Raw genomic sequence first — 17,436 nt, forward strand, 5'->3', positions numbered from 1 at the left:
CTAAATTAAAAAGGCATTATCTTTCTATCTTTTATAAAGCACCATTTTCACAGTTATCCATCAAACCAGTTGGAAGTCGTGGTTGGAAATTCCTAGAGACTGCTGATAATGGTGCTAAATTTCTTTTCATTAGTTCCAGTCATTAGCTTCAATAACTGAATATATTAACTAGATCTCACACATATATTAATCCTGTAACTTAGTAATATTAAGAATATAATTCAGTTGTAACCTTTTGAAATACATGACTTGATTGCTGAATCAAAATTGTTATTTAAAGATTTTAAATACACATTGTAACTACTGAATTTTGTTTCTCTGATTTCCTTTTTTCTGGCAACCAAATACTAAAACCACTTTTTACAAGTATATATATATATAAAGTGACTTTTTCGAAATAGTAAACTATGTAAGTTTTGTTTAGTACTATTTAGGGAAAATTGCTCACTACAGGCAGTATAGTGATTCTCGGTTGGAGGGGGGGCCCTTTCTTGAAGTAAACTGGATAAAGCTCCATTTACGTTAAACTTCTATTCTGTATCGCCCTTCTTCAGGTACATGTGGTTAGTGATCATGAGTTACATTTTGAATGAGCTATAGTATGACAAAATACCAGAGTTGTATGTATGTAGTTTACCATCCCAGTATTGTCTGCTTCCTGCTGACCAAGCAGCTCTGTACCAATGACACCCACCTATAAGAAGCTCACTGGTTCTGCTAATTAGCAATAAACATTGGAATGTCAGATGTTAATAAAAGAGGTAAGACCACAATTTGACAAAGTTTAAATAGAGATGCCTAAAGCAATAGCTATATACATAAATATATATTATCTTTTTTTAAACTCATCTTTAAAGTAATTTTACACAAAGATATTTTACTAGAAGTGCAATTGAATATTCTTCAGTAGAGTGATGTTCTAGACAAGGGAGGATGGAGGGAATATGTGCATACCTTTGCTTGTCCAGCTTTTGTGATGGCAGGTATATTAAAGAGCTGTCCAGTGTAAAAATGCACCCCACTGAACAGGATCACGGCAATTGAGTCACCTTCATTCTCAATTACTTCAATGATATCCTCCATTCTCAATGTTTCTTCCCCCTAACATCAAGTTAGGCACAAGTTACATCACATCCACAAGAGCAAATTTGTTCTTTATATTTCCCAATGTAAAAATCACTGTGAGAACTTGTAATAAAATCAAAGGAAAAAAGAAAAAGTAAAGGAAAATTTTTTTAGATTAATAATCTTCAAAAATCTGGCAAGAGAGAAGAATTTAAACATTTTTTGTTATTAAGAAATGATAATAAACTAGTAAAGGGGGCTTATAAAGTGTAAATCTTTGCAAAACCCTATTGCTTGACTTTATTCTTCAGTTTTTCAATTAACCGTTACTATTTACATAATTACAAATCATTTCCTTCTTATTTTTTTTTTTTTTTTTTTTTTTGCCATTTCTTGGGCTGCTATGCGGCATATGGAGGTTCCCAGGCTAGGGGTCGAATCAGAGCTGTAGTCGCGGGCCTACACCAGGGCCACAGCAACACGGGATCCGAGCTGCGCCTGCGACCTACACCACAGCTCACGGCAATGCCAGATCCTAACCCACTGAGCAAGGGCAGGGATCGAACCCGCAACCTCATGGTTCCTAGTCAGATTCGTTAACCACTGCGCCACGACGGGAACTCCCCCTTCTTATTCTTAAACGATAAAATATCCAAGCACAAGAAGTCCATAAAATATTAAACGTCAAGACAAATTTTTTAGAAATTAGTATTTTACCAATCTCATGCCATTTTTTCCAGGAAAAGAACGCATATACATCATTCATATGAATGTAATTTAACCAATATTTTCTATTAATTTAATAGTAGGATTATTATTCTAAAGATCAAGATCAAAGCATGAAGAAAATAGCAATCAAACTCAATGTTGTCAAGGTTACTTCCCCCCACAGCTCTCCACCTAAGACTAATGATTAGTTACTTTGTGAATACAGTGAATGAAATTAGATTTGGTTTTGCAAAAACTTGAGCTAAAAGGACTCAGCTAGATACAAATTATATATTTGCATCCTAACAATTCTGATATATTTATGAAGTCTTCATGAGTTTCCTCCAGTGCTAAATACAACATGATTTTGAAGTCAAAGCATCAACTACATTAATATGTAATTAAAATATTCATAAATTTTCTTTCAGTTATTTATATTTTTTGTGATTCTTACTATTTGCCAATTACTGTGTCCAATGTTAGGTGTGTATAATATGTATCACAAATATTATACATACTCTAATTGCTAGAAATCTTGGACTTGCTTACAAAGTGATAATCTATAAAAAAACAGGGTTGACAATGAGTCTCTGAATTTTTTTTTTTTTTTTTTTTTTTTTTTTGTCTTTTTGCCTTTTCTAGGGTCACACCTGTGGCATATGGAGATTCCCAAGCTAGGGTCTAATCGAAGCTGTAGCCGGCCACAGCCACAACCACAGCAACTCCAGATCCGAGCCATGTCTGGGACCTACACCACAGCTCACTGGCAACGCTGGATCCTTAATCCCCTGAGCAAGGCCAGGGATCAAACCCGGAACCTCATGGTTCCTAGTCGGATTCGTTAACCACTGTGCCACAACACGAACTCCAGATTCTTTTCTCTGAATTCTGGTTATAGAGGAATTCACTATTTTTTTTCTAGTGCTTGCAAGATTTCATATTTTACTTTTAGATATCTGATCCACTTGAGTTTACTTTTACCCATGGAATGACTCACGGATCTAATTTCAGCTTTTGCTAATAGGTTAAGTAGCTATCCCAGAACCATTTCTTTTTCTATTATTATTTTTTTTTCTTCTTTTTTTTTTCCTTTTTCTTTTTTTGGCTTTTCTAGGGCTGAACTTGCGGCATATGGAGGTTCCCAGCCTACGGGTCTATTGGAGCTGTAGCGCTGGCCTAAGCCACAGCCACAGCAACAAAGGATCCAAGCCGCGTCTGTGACCTACACCACAGTTCACAGCAACGCTGGATCCTTAACCCACTGAGCGAGGCCAGGGATCGAACCCGCAAACTCATGGTTCCTAGTCAGATTCATTAATCACTGAGCCATGATGGGAACTCCTGAAGTCTCTGAATTATTAAGTGATACATACTTTATAGAGAATGATTTCAGTAATTCTAAGAAAAAATTCTAAGTAAAATTAAATAACATGATAACCCCAAACTTTTTTTTTTCCCTTAGAGGAAGCTAATACCATTTCTCCATCATAATTTCAAAAGAAGAGTAAGAAAGTGTTATATACACTAATACTTTATTTTTTTATAGAATCAGTATTAAGCAAATAAGGAGTATAATTTCTTAATGATAGGATATAGTTCTCTCTGATGTTGATCTGATGGTAATGTTAAAGAGTGATCTCAAAATTATGATTAACTCATATAGCTTCACAACACTTGTCACTTTTAAAATAAAAACTTGTGATATGTTAGTGACTACATTCATTTTTGCTTCAAATAAGCACTTTCATATAATATATGAAACAGAAAACATCCCAAAGCTGTGAGAACTTTCTATTCCATTAATTTATTGCATGTTGACAAATAGAAGTGAATAGAGTAGATCTTTAATTTCACAAATTAGTTCTAGGCTGAAAGAAATAATTGTTTAAACATTGGCTTAACAGCCTGGGAGCATCATACATATGTGAAACTTAAATTTTATTTGGTGTGGATCTCTTGCTGCGAAATTATACAAGCCGTAGTGTTTATATTTGAAACATGTACAGCTTAGTCTTATTATCTTTATTAATGTGAAAGATACAGTAATTTAGATTTAGAACTTTTTTTTTTTTGTCTTTTTTTCTAGGGCTGCACCCACAGCATATAGAGGTTCCCAGGCTAGGGGTCCAATCAGAGCTGTAGCCGCTGGCCTACGCCACAGCACCTCAGGATCCGAGCCATGTTTGCAACCTACACCATAGCTCACGGCAACGCCAGATCCTTAACCCACTGAGCAAGGCCAGGGATCGAACTGCAATCTCATGGTTCCTAGTCGGATTCGTTAACCACTGAGCCACGATGGGAACGCTTAGATTTTGAACTTATGATTAATTCTGATTAAGTGTTTCCTTTGTTATTTGTTTAAATATAAAGGAATCCAGAGATAAAATAACTATTCCAAAGCCACATACCCAGTTGTAGGTCTGGGATTTCTCTGGGGAATAGTAGCCGGTTATAAATCTACTGTTTCTTCTATACCACGTCCCTTTCTATACCCCAGACAAAGCTCGGAAGAAAACATTTGATACTTAGATTGAGGGGCATGAATGATAGGTATCATGCAATTACAACAAATATAACAAATTTTAACATGATTTTAATGTCACCCACAGTCAATGGTATTTAAAATTTAAAATGATATATGCAATTTGCCATCTCATCCTATCTCGCTGAGGAATAAGTCAGACTACAGTGGTTTTAATAGGAAAATAGTTTGCTTGTAATATAACTAACTCTTGAAAAATTAAAATAAATACACTTTTGAGTTAATTCTCTATTTTAAGCAAAATGACCTAACAGTAACAGAATATAGATCTTTTATACTTTCTTAAAAGTTCCATTAAGTAATGAAGATAATAAACTTTTAAAGAAAATGAAGAAAAAAGGTCAATACTAAATAGAAACATGATGAATATTTATTACTCTTTTTCATATACCTCTCTTGGTTCTATTATCCTCATACTTTTCTCAACCTGAAGTCCATGAAGTTGAAGCTGCGACTCAACAGCATACTGGAAAAGAAGAATGATTTATTAAATCAAGTTCAGTGCACAGAAATACATTGAAATAACCCAGAAAAGAAGTAACAAAATAACAATAAAAGCATATTATTCTATTTAATTGAAAGTCAAGGTTAAAAGTGACTAAACAGAATATATCAGAGAATTACTTAATATAGTTTATGTGCAGCAATCTGAACATTCTTTGAAACACAAAATATTAGAAATGGATGGAAAAGTAAATCATATAATCTATGTCATAACAGTTTACAAAACAACTGAAATGAGCAGTGAAGATTGTGAGGCTCCAACACAGGATACAGAAATGGCTTACTTTAGAAATAAGTAGGCTAGTGAGAGAAAAAGACATCAAAATTTCCCTTCTTTGAGGGTCCAAGCTATAAATGGGAAGAAGAAATTTTAGGAACCCTGAATTTTTTCAAGATACTAGGATCTTGATCCTTTTTAGTAAAATAATGTAATTAATTTGGAATGATTAAGTGCCACAAAATTATAAAATGTGGGCTAAAATACTTAACAGTGATAACATAAAGACAGAAGTCAAGTTTCTCCAACACCAAAACTGAAATATAATGCTAAAACTGCAGTATACTTTTATCTGTGTCTGTGTCTGGAATAATCATATTTCTCATCAAACTGAGATTATGAAAAGTAGCATTTTTTTTCTTGAACTGCAAGAAATACTTTTATTCTGTAATAAATATTTTTAATTATAAAGCACCAAAATTAGGCTAGTGTGCTATGAAAACAAATGGACAAATACATGTTTACATTCCTACTATGTAACCAAAGGGTTAAGTAAGTACTTGGGTATGTATGGATTTAATTTAATAAAGTAAAACAGCAATAAGAATTAACAAAACATTTATAACTGCACTTGATTTAGACCAGTGGTTTGCTCAGAGTCTTTAAAAATACTAATAAATCAATGTTTCTATTAAATTCTTTTCTCCCTTAACACATGTTTTACTTGAACAAAAGAAATAAAGCTACAATCTATTAAAAATGCATAAATCAAAAGCACTTGACAGATCTCTTTATCGTAAGGTTACTTGGAAAAGACTAGTGAATAAACATTCAAGTCAGACAAATGATATGCTCCTTTAGGATGGGTAGAAAGAATATAAATATAATTTGAAGAAGTCTTACATGATCTGAAGGGAAGGCTTTGGCTTCTAGGAGAATTTTATACCGTTTGGTTGTAGGCTTGAAAAATGATAACTGCAATGAAATGAATTTATTGAGAAAAGCATTAATGCACAATTTAAACATTTGTTCATTTTATACCATGCTTTCAATTTTATAATCTTAAACATTTTAAAGCATTAATTAATTACACATGTAGATGTTTGTCAAGGGTACCTTTTCCAATTAGCCTCACTTCTAATGAATTCTAAAAAGGAAGAAATGTTTGCTCATTACATTTATCAATAGAAAAGCAAATTGGGGAGAAAATGTGAATCAGATAAAAACAAATTCTCAAGCTTTATTTAAAGTTTAATTGAAAAATTAACTTCCTAATGTGTTTAATGAATTTCTCTATTATAAGACTGGAAATATGTTCTCTGTATGTCTTATACTGATTTGTCTTGCCTGCTGATTTGGTTTCTAGTACATAATATTTCAGTGTTTTATGATTTTATGAAACTTAATTTTAGTTTCAACTAAAAGTATGTTTGCCCTAAGGAAACATTTGGCGTTTCTAGAGGCACCAGGGAGAAGCGGCTCATGTGTTCAGTGGGGCTTTTTCACTTCTCCACACAGTTCCTGGAAAAGAAATACTGACACGATAACAATGAGGATGATTGCTGCTGTTCATTAGAGGTTGACCACTGGCCGGAGTGCCAAAGCAATTTTCACATGTTACTACATTTCATACATGTGCATACCTGTGAGGTAGGTATTATCATCCTCATTTTTACAGAAGAGAAAAGGATTTAGAAGTGTCAAATCCCTTGTCCAAAGTCAAACATGCATTAAGTAACCTAGCTGGCAGCCAAATCCAGAGCTGTGTGCACTAAAAACTATGCTGTTTACCATCATACTTAACATACTCCACAGACATGTTCCTTCAAGCATATTTAGTAATTATGTCTATTTTTTTTTTTTTTTGTCTTTTTTGTCTTTTGCCATTTATTGGGCCGCTCTCACGGCATATAGAGTTCCCAGGCTAGGGATCTAATCAGAGCTGTAGCCACTGGCCTACACCAGAGCCACAGCAACACAGGATCCGAGCCGCGTCTGCAACCTACACCACAGCTCACAGCAATGCCGGATCGTCAACCCACTGAGCAAGGGCAGGGACCGAACCCGCAACCTCATGGTTCCTAGTCGGATTCGTTATCTACTGTGCCACGACTGGAACTCCTAATTATGTCTATATTTTATCAAAATAAAATATCGATATCTTAATTTTTCATTTTGTCATGTAGGCATGTTTTCAAAAACTCACTTAAAAATGAAATACAAGATTTTCATAGCATCAGGCAATTACTATAGGCACCATATTCCAAATCAAGAATATATTTATTTTAAGGTGTGTATATATATATATATATATATATACACAATTAAATACGATATAAGAAACACTTTAAACAAGTGACTCATATAAGGTACTATATCCTTTTTCTCCAATTTAGTTTTACTTTCTGATACTTTTTTAACCTACTCTCCCAGAATTAATCATAAAAACACAAATCCATAGTCCGACCCTATTAGAGTCGGTACATTGGAAAACTATTTTCCTGAAAAGCTCACTGTTTGCTACCATTTGTACATCGCTGTTTGTGTGATTCATTGTTTTGTGGCATTCTTTGCTTTTCATCTATTGTGGCTTTTATTCCTTATGTTCTGAGATAAAGAGCTATTCATTATTCTAAAGCTTTTTGTAAGAGTCAATTCTCACATGATTATAAAGAAGCCATTCTATCATCGTCCAGCATTTCCTGGCAGAAATGAAAATAACCTTACAACTTATTTTTAAATAAGCAAACCTCCAGATGCTCATGAATTAAAGATAGAAAAATGTCAGATTCTGTAAATGAGTGTATATTAAACATTGGTGGGAAAGAAAACTTACCAGTAGAAGATGTAAATTCAGAGTCAGACCATTCATTAGGGCTATTTCTTTTTCATTGGCTCCTGCAAAATAAAGATATCATAATTTAGATTTTTCTTTTAGTTCTATGGATAGTTGGAAAAATAAAGTATCATTTATCCTTAATGTTTTTAGAGATAAGGGGGTATTTGATGTGTCATAACAAAGACATGGAAATTTTTCCATCTGACTCATTTTATCAAATAATATCTTGACTCACATGCACATAACCAGCTAAAATTTATATTTACTTTTTGATATACTAAATAATAACAATATAGTAATGATGCATTTTCTTTCTCCTGTAAACAAAAAAAATGATTTATCCTATTATCAGCTAGTTTGCCAAATTCTCACAGAGCACATTTTTGTCATAAGTGTATCTCCAAAAGGAATCTAAAAGAAATCAAGACCGATCACATTTTTAAAGCTGGTTATTTCTAATGTCAAATTAAAACACACCTTCAATAAAAGAAGGCTGTGTTGCCAAACATAACTCACTGTTATTATAGTGAGATATGTAATAGTTTATAAGACAAAAGAGGTAGGAGAGAAATGCAAAGAGCTGAATAGCTTTTGGATTTATCCATATACACTGATATAACTGACATAGATATGTATTGTTTGATGGAGAAAACATGCAAAATTAGGTTATCTACTACACAATCGTAATCTGATCTAATTCCTATTAAAAAGGGTTTTGGCACTAGAAACAGACCCAGAGACAAATCATACATTGAATACTTAAGAACTCAGAACATAATAACAAAGATAATAATACTTTCCCTATTTTAGTTCTTATGATGTCTCTTAAAAGCAATTAGAACTGTGTATTAGGAACAATGTCTCTACCATCAACTGAGGAAAATGGGCTATGAGCTTTAATGTTTGTAAGACTGCCTCATGCAAGTCCTGCATTCTGTATACAGTGAGATACTCCTGATAGAGTCCCAGTTTAAAAGAATACATAGTAAGTGGAATATCTAACTTGTAGATAGATTTTAAGTTGAGTTCATTTGAGAGGAGGCCACTGGAAATAAGTGTATTCTTAGGAATTTGCATTTCAACACAGCCATTTAAGGAAAGGCCTTTGCCTACATATAGTCAAGAAAAAGTTTTTGTTACATTTGAATGATGGATTTCCCCATTTGACATGTAAGGTTGTTAATCAAGTTGTGGGTGTTAAAAGATGTATCCCTGGTCTTTGTACAGTGAAGAGAGTCTGAAGTCAAAGGGCAACAAGAGCAGGCTCATTCTGCATTCCTAGCACTTAAACATTGTGGATAACTTACCTTGTATATAGTGACATATGTCTTGCCCTATAATAAGAAAATGTTTTTTAAATATGGTAAAAGAAATGCTGCCAGCTTTATTTGTTTCTTTGAATTATGGTATGAGTTTTTACCATTAATTTCTAAAAAAATCCAAGATATCAATATGATACTATCCTTAACTTCCTGTTAGCTATTTATAAGCATCTTTTGTGAAAACTATTTATTACAATAAAAAATATTCTGGCAGGGATAGAAGGATAAAAAGAAGAAAAAATAATGCATTTGGCCCTGCTTATCTGTGGATGTGAAACCCGTGGATATGGAGGGCAAGTCATATTCAGGGCATGACTCATGTTACATGTGGGACCTGAGCATCCTTCTATTTTGGTACCTGTGGGGGCTCCTGGATCCAGTCTGCTGGGGATACTGAGGGACGACTGTATAAAGAAAGAATAGAAATAGTAGGAAGAGAAGTATTTGAAAGAGTGTAATGAGAAGAAAACAAGAAAAGAATTTTCAAATTTTGTCACAAAATGTAAACAAAGAAATGGAAGAGGCAGGAAGGGAGGGAGACTTTCTATACCAGGGTAGACATTACATTTTTTTCTCAACAATTACAATTAAACCTTCTAATTAAAATGATTATCATTTCCTCAAAAATGTTAGTTCTTCAAAGAATACAGTGTTCATTTTGGACCACCTAAAATTGGTCTTTCATGGAATGTGATGAGTCAGAATTGTTAGGCTGAATTAATCTAGACATACATGTGGCCCTGTGATTTCCTCCCCTGGCTTTCAAAGGCATGCTAACACTTGGATCAATTCTTTGTAAATAATCCCTCACTGATTTGAATAATTTGTCTGCCCACAAGCACAAAAGTTATCCCACATTGGCATCCTTCACATTCAACCAAGCTTTTCACAAAATGTCCTCCTCACCTGCTAATGAACTTTGTCAAGGGAAGGAAGGGTCAGTGTTTTAACATGTGAGCAGCAGACCCATATATATCTGAGAATGGTGTAAATATTAAACTACAGAACATTAGCAGAGATGTTTATTTCGGAGTTCTGCTGTGGTGCAGAGGAAACAAATCCAACTAGCATCCCTGAGGATGCAGATTCCATCCCTGGCCTCACCTAGTGGGTGGGGGATCCAATGTGATCTGCAGTGTAGGTCACAGACGTGGCTTGGATCCCGCATTGCTGTGGCTCTGGCTCTGATTCTGCCCTTAGCCTGAGAACTTCCATGTGCTGCAAGTGCAGCCCTAATAAGAAAGAAAGAAAGGAAGGAAGGAAGGAGGAAGGAAGGAGGGAGGGAGGGAAGAAAGAAAGAAAGAAAGAAAGAAAGAAAGAAAGAAAGAAAGAAAGAAAGAAAGAAAGAAAGAAAGAAAGAAAGGAAGAAAGAAAGGAAGGAAGAAGGAAGAAAGAAGAAAGAAAGAAAGAAAGAAATGTTTATTCCAAATATGACCTACAGGCACTGAAGTATCAAGTGTTCCTAACATCAAAGGGCCACAAATCAGACTGATTTTTTTAGCTTATTTCAAAATTTACCTAGTTGACCTATCTCTTGGTTTAGATTGTATTTCTGAAACCAAATTTGTTCTAAGATATTTCAATATCATCAGAATTCCATAAGAAAATCTTTCTTAAAGCAAACTGAAATTCTATCAAGTTGCTTTCTTTTGTTCCTTTTTTTCTTAAGAGCTTTTTGTGAATTAGTGTTGAAATAGCAAGAACTATAAGTATTTGCTGTAATTTTTGTGCTATACAATAAATCCTTGCTGCCTATCTATTTTTGTACGTAATAGTTGTATCTCCTCTTATTTGGTCCTACCCCTTTTCCTCTCGCTTTTGGACACTGCTGGTTGTTTTCTACATCTGTGAGTCTTGCATATACAGTCACTTGTATTATTTTTCAGCTTTTACATATGAGTGATATCATACAGTATTTGTCTTTCTCTGTCTGGTTTATTTTACTAGGCATAATATTCTCTAGGTCCATCCACATTGTTGCAAATGGCAGAATTTTATTCTTTTTATGGCTGAGTAATATTCCATTTGTGTGTGTGTGTGTGTGTGTGTGTATCAAATACATCTTCTATCCATTCCTCTGACTATATGCCTCAATTTAATTTTTTTTTAATTTAAAAAAGAGCTACAAGTATTAAGGACAAATTTATTGGGGGCCAAAAGTTTTTTAAAAACTTCCTTAAAAATTATCAGGATTTGAAAGAATCTTTACTGTAGAAGATCATATACAAATCACTTCAGTAAATGTAAAAATTTCAATTACTTCATCTAAGATGGGTGAGAGCCAGAATTCTCATTTGAAGAGTACTTTCCAGCTTGTTTATTTATTGACCATATTTTTTTTTTTTTTTTTTTTTTGCTTTACCAGAAGGTGAAATTTAGTTATATGCAAGCACTGTCTTTTTATTCTCAGTGCCTGGCATGCTAACGTTTCTTGAGCCCTTATTATGTGCCAGCACTTCTAATGTGACTTGTATTATCTCAGTCTTCACAGTAACTCAATAAGATATCTACTTTGAATTTCCGCATTTATCAGTGAGGAAACTGACATGCAAAGCAATGAACTAACTTCTTAAAGTCTCACCGATAGGAAGTAAGGGACAAAATCTTACCCTCACCTTGGGGAAAAAAAAAACAGTTAAAATCTTTGTTTAGGATTACATCTGAAAGTTTTGTCTCCATTATCAACTCCCAATAAGTTAAATATAGGAGGCCCATATTCATTAACAATATCCCTCTGCATCATTCTAATCCTAATTTAATTTCAAATATTTTGCAAAGTAAGGGTGACAGGATGCTTAATGTTTGATAAGATTCAAGATGGATCTCTAGCTGCCACACCATGTTCTTTATATTTTATTAAGCAGATACAGATGTTATTGTGGATTTTGTTGTAAGGTTTGTAGTTAGGCTAAGTCTGAGAACTTTCCACTCTGTTTTTTAGCTAGCAAATTCCTGTGGCCTCCAGAGGTGGCTAGCATGGCTGTTGAGGATTCATGTCTATTTGGAGAGAGCTTTCAGGGATTATTGCTTCTGTGAGGGTCAGCCACAAGTTTCATAAAGCAAATTTATGTTCACATTACAACATTTTTATAAGCTGGAATGCATCTATGGAGCCCTTTGTTAGGTTTATATACCCAGGGAAAAGTAGGCTTAATAATAATACTAATTATATTCATAAGTAATTCTATTTCTAGCATCTTGATAATATGACTTTACTTATACAGGAAAGTTATCCCATGTTTTTCAGAACAGTTCACTCTATGTAAAATGTTTTATTAGTAGTTTTTCTTCTAGGAGTTCCTATCGTGGCTCAGCGGTAATGAACCCTACTGGTATCCATGAGGATGCAGGTTCAATCTCTTGTCTCGCTCAGTGGGTTAAGGATCCGACGTTGCCTTGAGCTGTGGTGTAGGGCACAGACGTAGCTCAGGTCCCGCATTGCTGTGGTTGTGGTGCAAACCGGCAGCTGCGGCTCTTTTGACCCCTAACCTGGGAAACTCCATATGCCACAGGTGCAGCCCTAAAAAGCACAAAAAAATAGTTTTTCTTCTAATCTGAAATGGAAATTCTTATATATGTCTATGAACGAATATGGCTGCTCATTGTATCCTCCTCAGGCTATCCACTAATCAATTTGTGTATATAATAATTTTTATTATTCTCTCATTAACTGCTTTTTGAGAAACTTTATGGAAAAATAAAAGCTGTTGTTTTAAGAACCTAGAAGATTCAATCATAGTGCCAAATATACGATTTGTCTGTTTGCTCATAACATTTAGATAGCCCATAAGTAGCAAAAATCAGTTTGACTTCTGCTGCTTTTTTGAAATTCTTTTTCCGTTTTCTTTTTTTTGAATTGCTCAAATGAATTTATCACACCTGTAGTTATATAATGATCATAACAATCCAGTTTCACAGGATTTCCATCCCATAACCCAAGCATATCTCCCCACCCCCCAAACTGTCTCCTCTGGAGACCATAAGCTTATCAATGTCTGTGAGTCAGCATCTGATCTGCAAAGAAGTTCAATCTGTCCTTTTTTCAGATTACACATGTCAGTGAAAGCATTGGATGTTGGTGTCTCATTGTATGGCTGACTTCACTTAGCACGATAGTTTCTAGGTCCATCCATGTTGCTACAAATGCTGGTATTTTGTTCTTTTTGATGGCTGAGTAATATTCCATTGTGTATATGTACCACCTCTTCTGGATCCACTCCTCTGTCAATGGACATTTAGATTGTTTCCATGTCTTGGCTATTGAAAAGAGTGCTGCAATGAACATTGGAGTACATGTGTCTTTGCGAGTCATGGTTTTCTCTGGGTAGATGCCCAGGAGTGGGATTGCTGGATCAAATGGAAGTTCTATGTTTAGTTTTCTGAGGCATCTCCATACTGCTTTCCACAGTGGCTGCACCAATTTACACTCCCACCAACAGTGTATAGGGTTCCTTTTTCTCCACACCCTCTCCAGCACTTATTGTTTATAGCCTTTTGGATGATGGCCATTCTGGCTGGTGTAAGGTGGTCCCTCCTAGTGGTTTCGATTTGCATCTCTCTAATAATGAGTGATGTTGGACATCCTTTCATGTGTTTCTCGGCCATTTGTATGTCTTCTTTGGAGAATTGTCTGTTTAGATCTTCTGCCCATTTTTTGGATGGGGTTGTGTGTTTTTTTGGTATGGAGCTGTAGAAGGTGTTTATAAATTTTGGAGGTGAATCCCTTGTCCGTCGATTCACTTGCAAAGATTTTCTCCCATTCTGTGGGTTGTCTTTTTGTGTTATTCAGGGTTTCCTTTGCTGTGGAGAAACTTTGAAGTTTGAGTAGGTCCCAGTTGTTTATTTTTTTTTTATTGCCAATACTCTGATAGGTGGATCTGAGAAGATGTTGCTGTCGTTTATGTCAGAGAGAGTTTGGCCTATGTTTTCCTCTAAGAGTTTGATAGTGTCTGGTCTTATACCTAGGTCTTTCATCCATTTGGAGTTGGTTTTTGTGTATGGTGTTAGGGAGTGTTCTAATTTCATTCTTTTCCATGTGGCTGTCCAGTGTTCCCAGCACCACTTATTGAACAAGCTGTCCTTTCTCCATTGTGTATTCTTGCCTCCTTTGTCATAGATGAGTTGGCTGTAGGTGCGTGGGTGTAATTCTGGGCTTTCTGTCCTGTTCCACTGATCTGTATGTCTGTCTTTGTGCCAGTACCATATGGTTCTGATGACTGTTGGTTTGGAGTGTAGTCTGAAGTCCTGGAGCCTGATTCCTTCCAGCTCCATTTTTCTTTTTCAGGATGTCTTTGGCTAGTCTGGGTCTTTTGGGCTTCCAAACAAACTTTAAACTATTTTGTTCGAGTTCTGTGAAAAATGTTCTTGGTAGTTTGATAGGGATTGCATTGAATCTGTAGATTGCCTTGGGTAGTATAGTCATGTTGATAACATTAACTCTTCCAACCCATGAGCATGGTGTATCTTTCCATCTATTTGTGTCATCTTTGATTTCTTTCATCAGTGGCTTGCAGTTGTCAGAGTACCGGTCTTTTGTCTCTTTAGGTAGGTTTACTCCTAGGTATTTTATGCTTTTGGATGTGATGGTAAACGGGATTGCTTCCCTAATTTCCTTTTCTGCTCTCTCATTGTTAGTGTATAGAAATGCCGTGGATTTCTGTGTATTGATTTGTATCCTGCGACTTTGCCAAATTCGTGGATGAGCTCTAACAGTTTTCTGCTAGAGTCTTTAGGATTCTCTAGGTATAGTATCATGTCATCGGCAAATAGGGATAGTTTTACTTCTTCCTTTCCAATTTGGATTCCTTTTATTTCTTTTACTTCTCTGATTGCCGTGGCTAGGACTTCCAGAACTATGTTGAAGAGTAGTGGCGAGAGCAGACATCCTTGTCTTGTTTCTGATCTCAGCGGGAATTCTTTCAGCTTTTCACCATTGAGAATGATGTTCGCTGTGGGTTTGTCATATATTTCTGCTGCTTTTTTGAGGTTACCACATAATTTTAAAAGCTATTTTGTGATTTACACAATACCCACTTCCAAAGAAGTCTTGAGGTTTCTTGTATTACAATGTGAGAAAGAATAATTTTTAAAAATTGCAACAGAGAACAATATATGCAGATAAGAAACAAATCAGAAACTATTCATTGTTTTTACTTATTTAAACTCTACCAGATTTTCTGAGAACCTAGGCAAACCCAGGCAAATGGGGAACCTTCATGGGATTCAAAGTAAACAAGATAAACACGAACACATGTACAAATACCTTCTAAAAGAATCAGTTCCTACTGAAGTGAATAGGATGAATTAATTCATTTTTCAACTTAAAAGAAATTTCTTTGACTAATATATACAAGTATAAAGGTAAAAAAATTTGAGTGAAATTTTACAAAGAGCTTTTAAAATTTTTCTCTTAATACGCTTTTGCACACTATCAATTCATATTCATTTGGTAAACAAAAAAAGTTACGAATATTTCTCCTGATATAACATGTACTATAGAGAACAAAATAGAAATTTAATAAAATAATAATTAAAATAATTCATTTAGTTCAGTGATTCTCTAACAATATTCTAAATAAAATTTGATAATGCATTTTTCATAGTAAGGTTTGTGACTATATAGATAGACATAGTTACTGAGTTTCATGTATACAAAAGTGACTTTTCCTATTTCAAAGGATAATTTTTTTATATTCCATAGTATTTATCGAATGATTGTAATTCAATTAATATAACATTCAGGGACAAAAAAAAACAGAACACAATAAAGTTTGTCCCATAACTTTGTATGTTATTTCAAAAAACACACACAAAAAAACCCTAAAGCTAGAGCTGGTAAATATTCTTTAAAACATTTTTAGTAAGTTCAATCTGAATATTTAGTTTTTTTTTTTTTTTAATTTTCCTTAATAACAACAATGAGAGGTAGGCTGGTTTAAAATATCAGTGATCACTGTGACACATCTGTATTTTCTGGGCAGAAAAACACATGCACATTTAATAAGTTGCAGTAGAGCTATAAACTTTTAAATGGTCAAAGGAAATCTTTTTTTGGTTTTATGGGCTTCATAAATAAATCTCACTAACTGATATTGCCTTACCACTTCCCTGGCTTGTATATAAACCTCCTAACTCCTCTTTAGAGGATAATAAATATTAACCACAAAATAACAGGATTGGAATGCAGTTTATGTTCTGAAAGCAAATCTAGCAAGAAAAAAACAAACACTACATCTAAGGAAAACATATATGCTCAGATCAAATTAATTCAGGATTTTTTTTTTCAGTTTAAAAAAAAAAATTCATGTTCGACTTTTGAGTGAATTCCCGCCGTGAGAATATATATTCTTTTGGATAAGGCTGGCAATCTGATCAAGTCCTCTGTGGTTACAAGATCCTGACTGTTTTGCCAGGAGATGCTATATTCTCACCTTTACTTGCCATTGCTGACAAAATTCTGGTCTTGGGTCTGAACCCTAGGCGTCCAGAGCTGTATAGATTCTCCCTGGGACTTCCTGTGAGATTCCTGGACTTAGGCCCTACACACTCATCCTAGCTTCATGCACTGCCCCCAATTATTTGCTTCCAGCTTCTTCTTTCCTCAGTCATGACTATATTTCTGGTCAGTAAAGACTTCTATTTAATTATTTTAGTGCTGCTATCCACATGTTTGTTAATCTAAAATTTTTTTTTTCTTTTTAGGGCTGCACCTGCAACATATGGAGATTCCCAGGTCAAATAGGAGCTGTAGCAGCTAGCCTACACCACAGCCAGAGCAACATGGGATCTGAGTCATGTCTGTGACCTACACACAGCTCACAGCATGCTGGATCCTTAACCCCCTGAGCGAGGCCAGGGATCAAACCTGCATCCTCTGGATGCCAGTCAGATTCGTTTCTGCTGAGCCACAATGGGAACTCCTAAATATTTTCTATAATTTCTCTGTATTTGCAAAGAAAGGAGCATTATCATTTTTTACTTATTCTGTTATCTTAAACTAGAAGCCAATGTTTTGATCCTATAATTAAACTGCATAAACAGATATAAATGTGTGTAGTGTTTAAAAAATGCATAGTGTAATGATTACCCAATAATAACTAATAGCAAACAGAGCTTGCTTTTGCTTGCAACTCTTCTATGGAGGTTTTGTTTGTTTGTTTTTTAATTTTTGAATAGGTTATACATTCATGTGGTTCACAAACTAAAATCATATTTTCCTTAAAACTCTGGTAGTTCA

The 17,436-nt window shown here is 34.7% G+C and overlaps 1 protein-coding gene across 13 annotated transcripts in view; it reads right to left on the minus strand.

Moving 5' to 3' along the window:
• Positions 1-17,436, minus strand: part of KYNU (kynureninase) — a 135,617-nt gene that overhangs the window by 74,749 nt on the left and 43,432 nt on the right. For all 13 annotated transcript variants that reach the window (XR_002339332.1, XR_002339333.1, XR_002339334.1 and 10 more), the window contains 4 exons: positions 7,876-7,937; positions 5,943-6,014; positions 4,710-4,784; positions 955-1,101 (listed from right to left, as the gene is read on the minus strand). Coding sequence is in view for 8 of the 13 variants with exons in the window: in XM_021075834.1 (XP_020931493.1) it covers positions 955-1,101; positions 4,710-4,784; positions 5,943-6,014; positions 7,876-7,937 (356 nt within the window). In the remaining 5 variants the exon portion in view is untranslated. The remainder of the gene's footprint in view (positions 1-954; positions 1,102-4,709; positions 4,785-5,942; positions 6,015-7,875; positions 7,938-17,436) is intronic.

This window comes from Sus scrofa, chromosome 15, assembly GCF_000003025.6.
Source record: "Sus scrofa isolate TJ Tabasco breed Duroc chromosome 15, Sscrofa11.1, whole genome shotgun sequence".
NCBI classification, from domain to species: Eukaryota; Metazoa; Chordata; class Mammalia; order Artiodactyla; family Suidae; genus Sus; species Sus scrofa.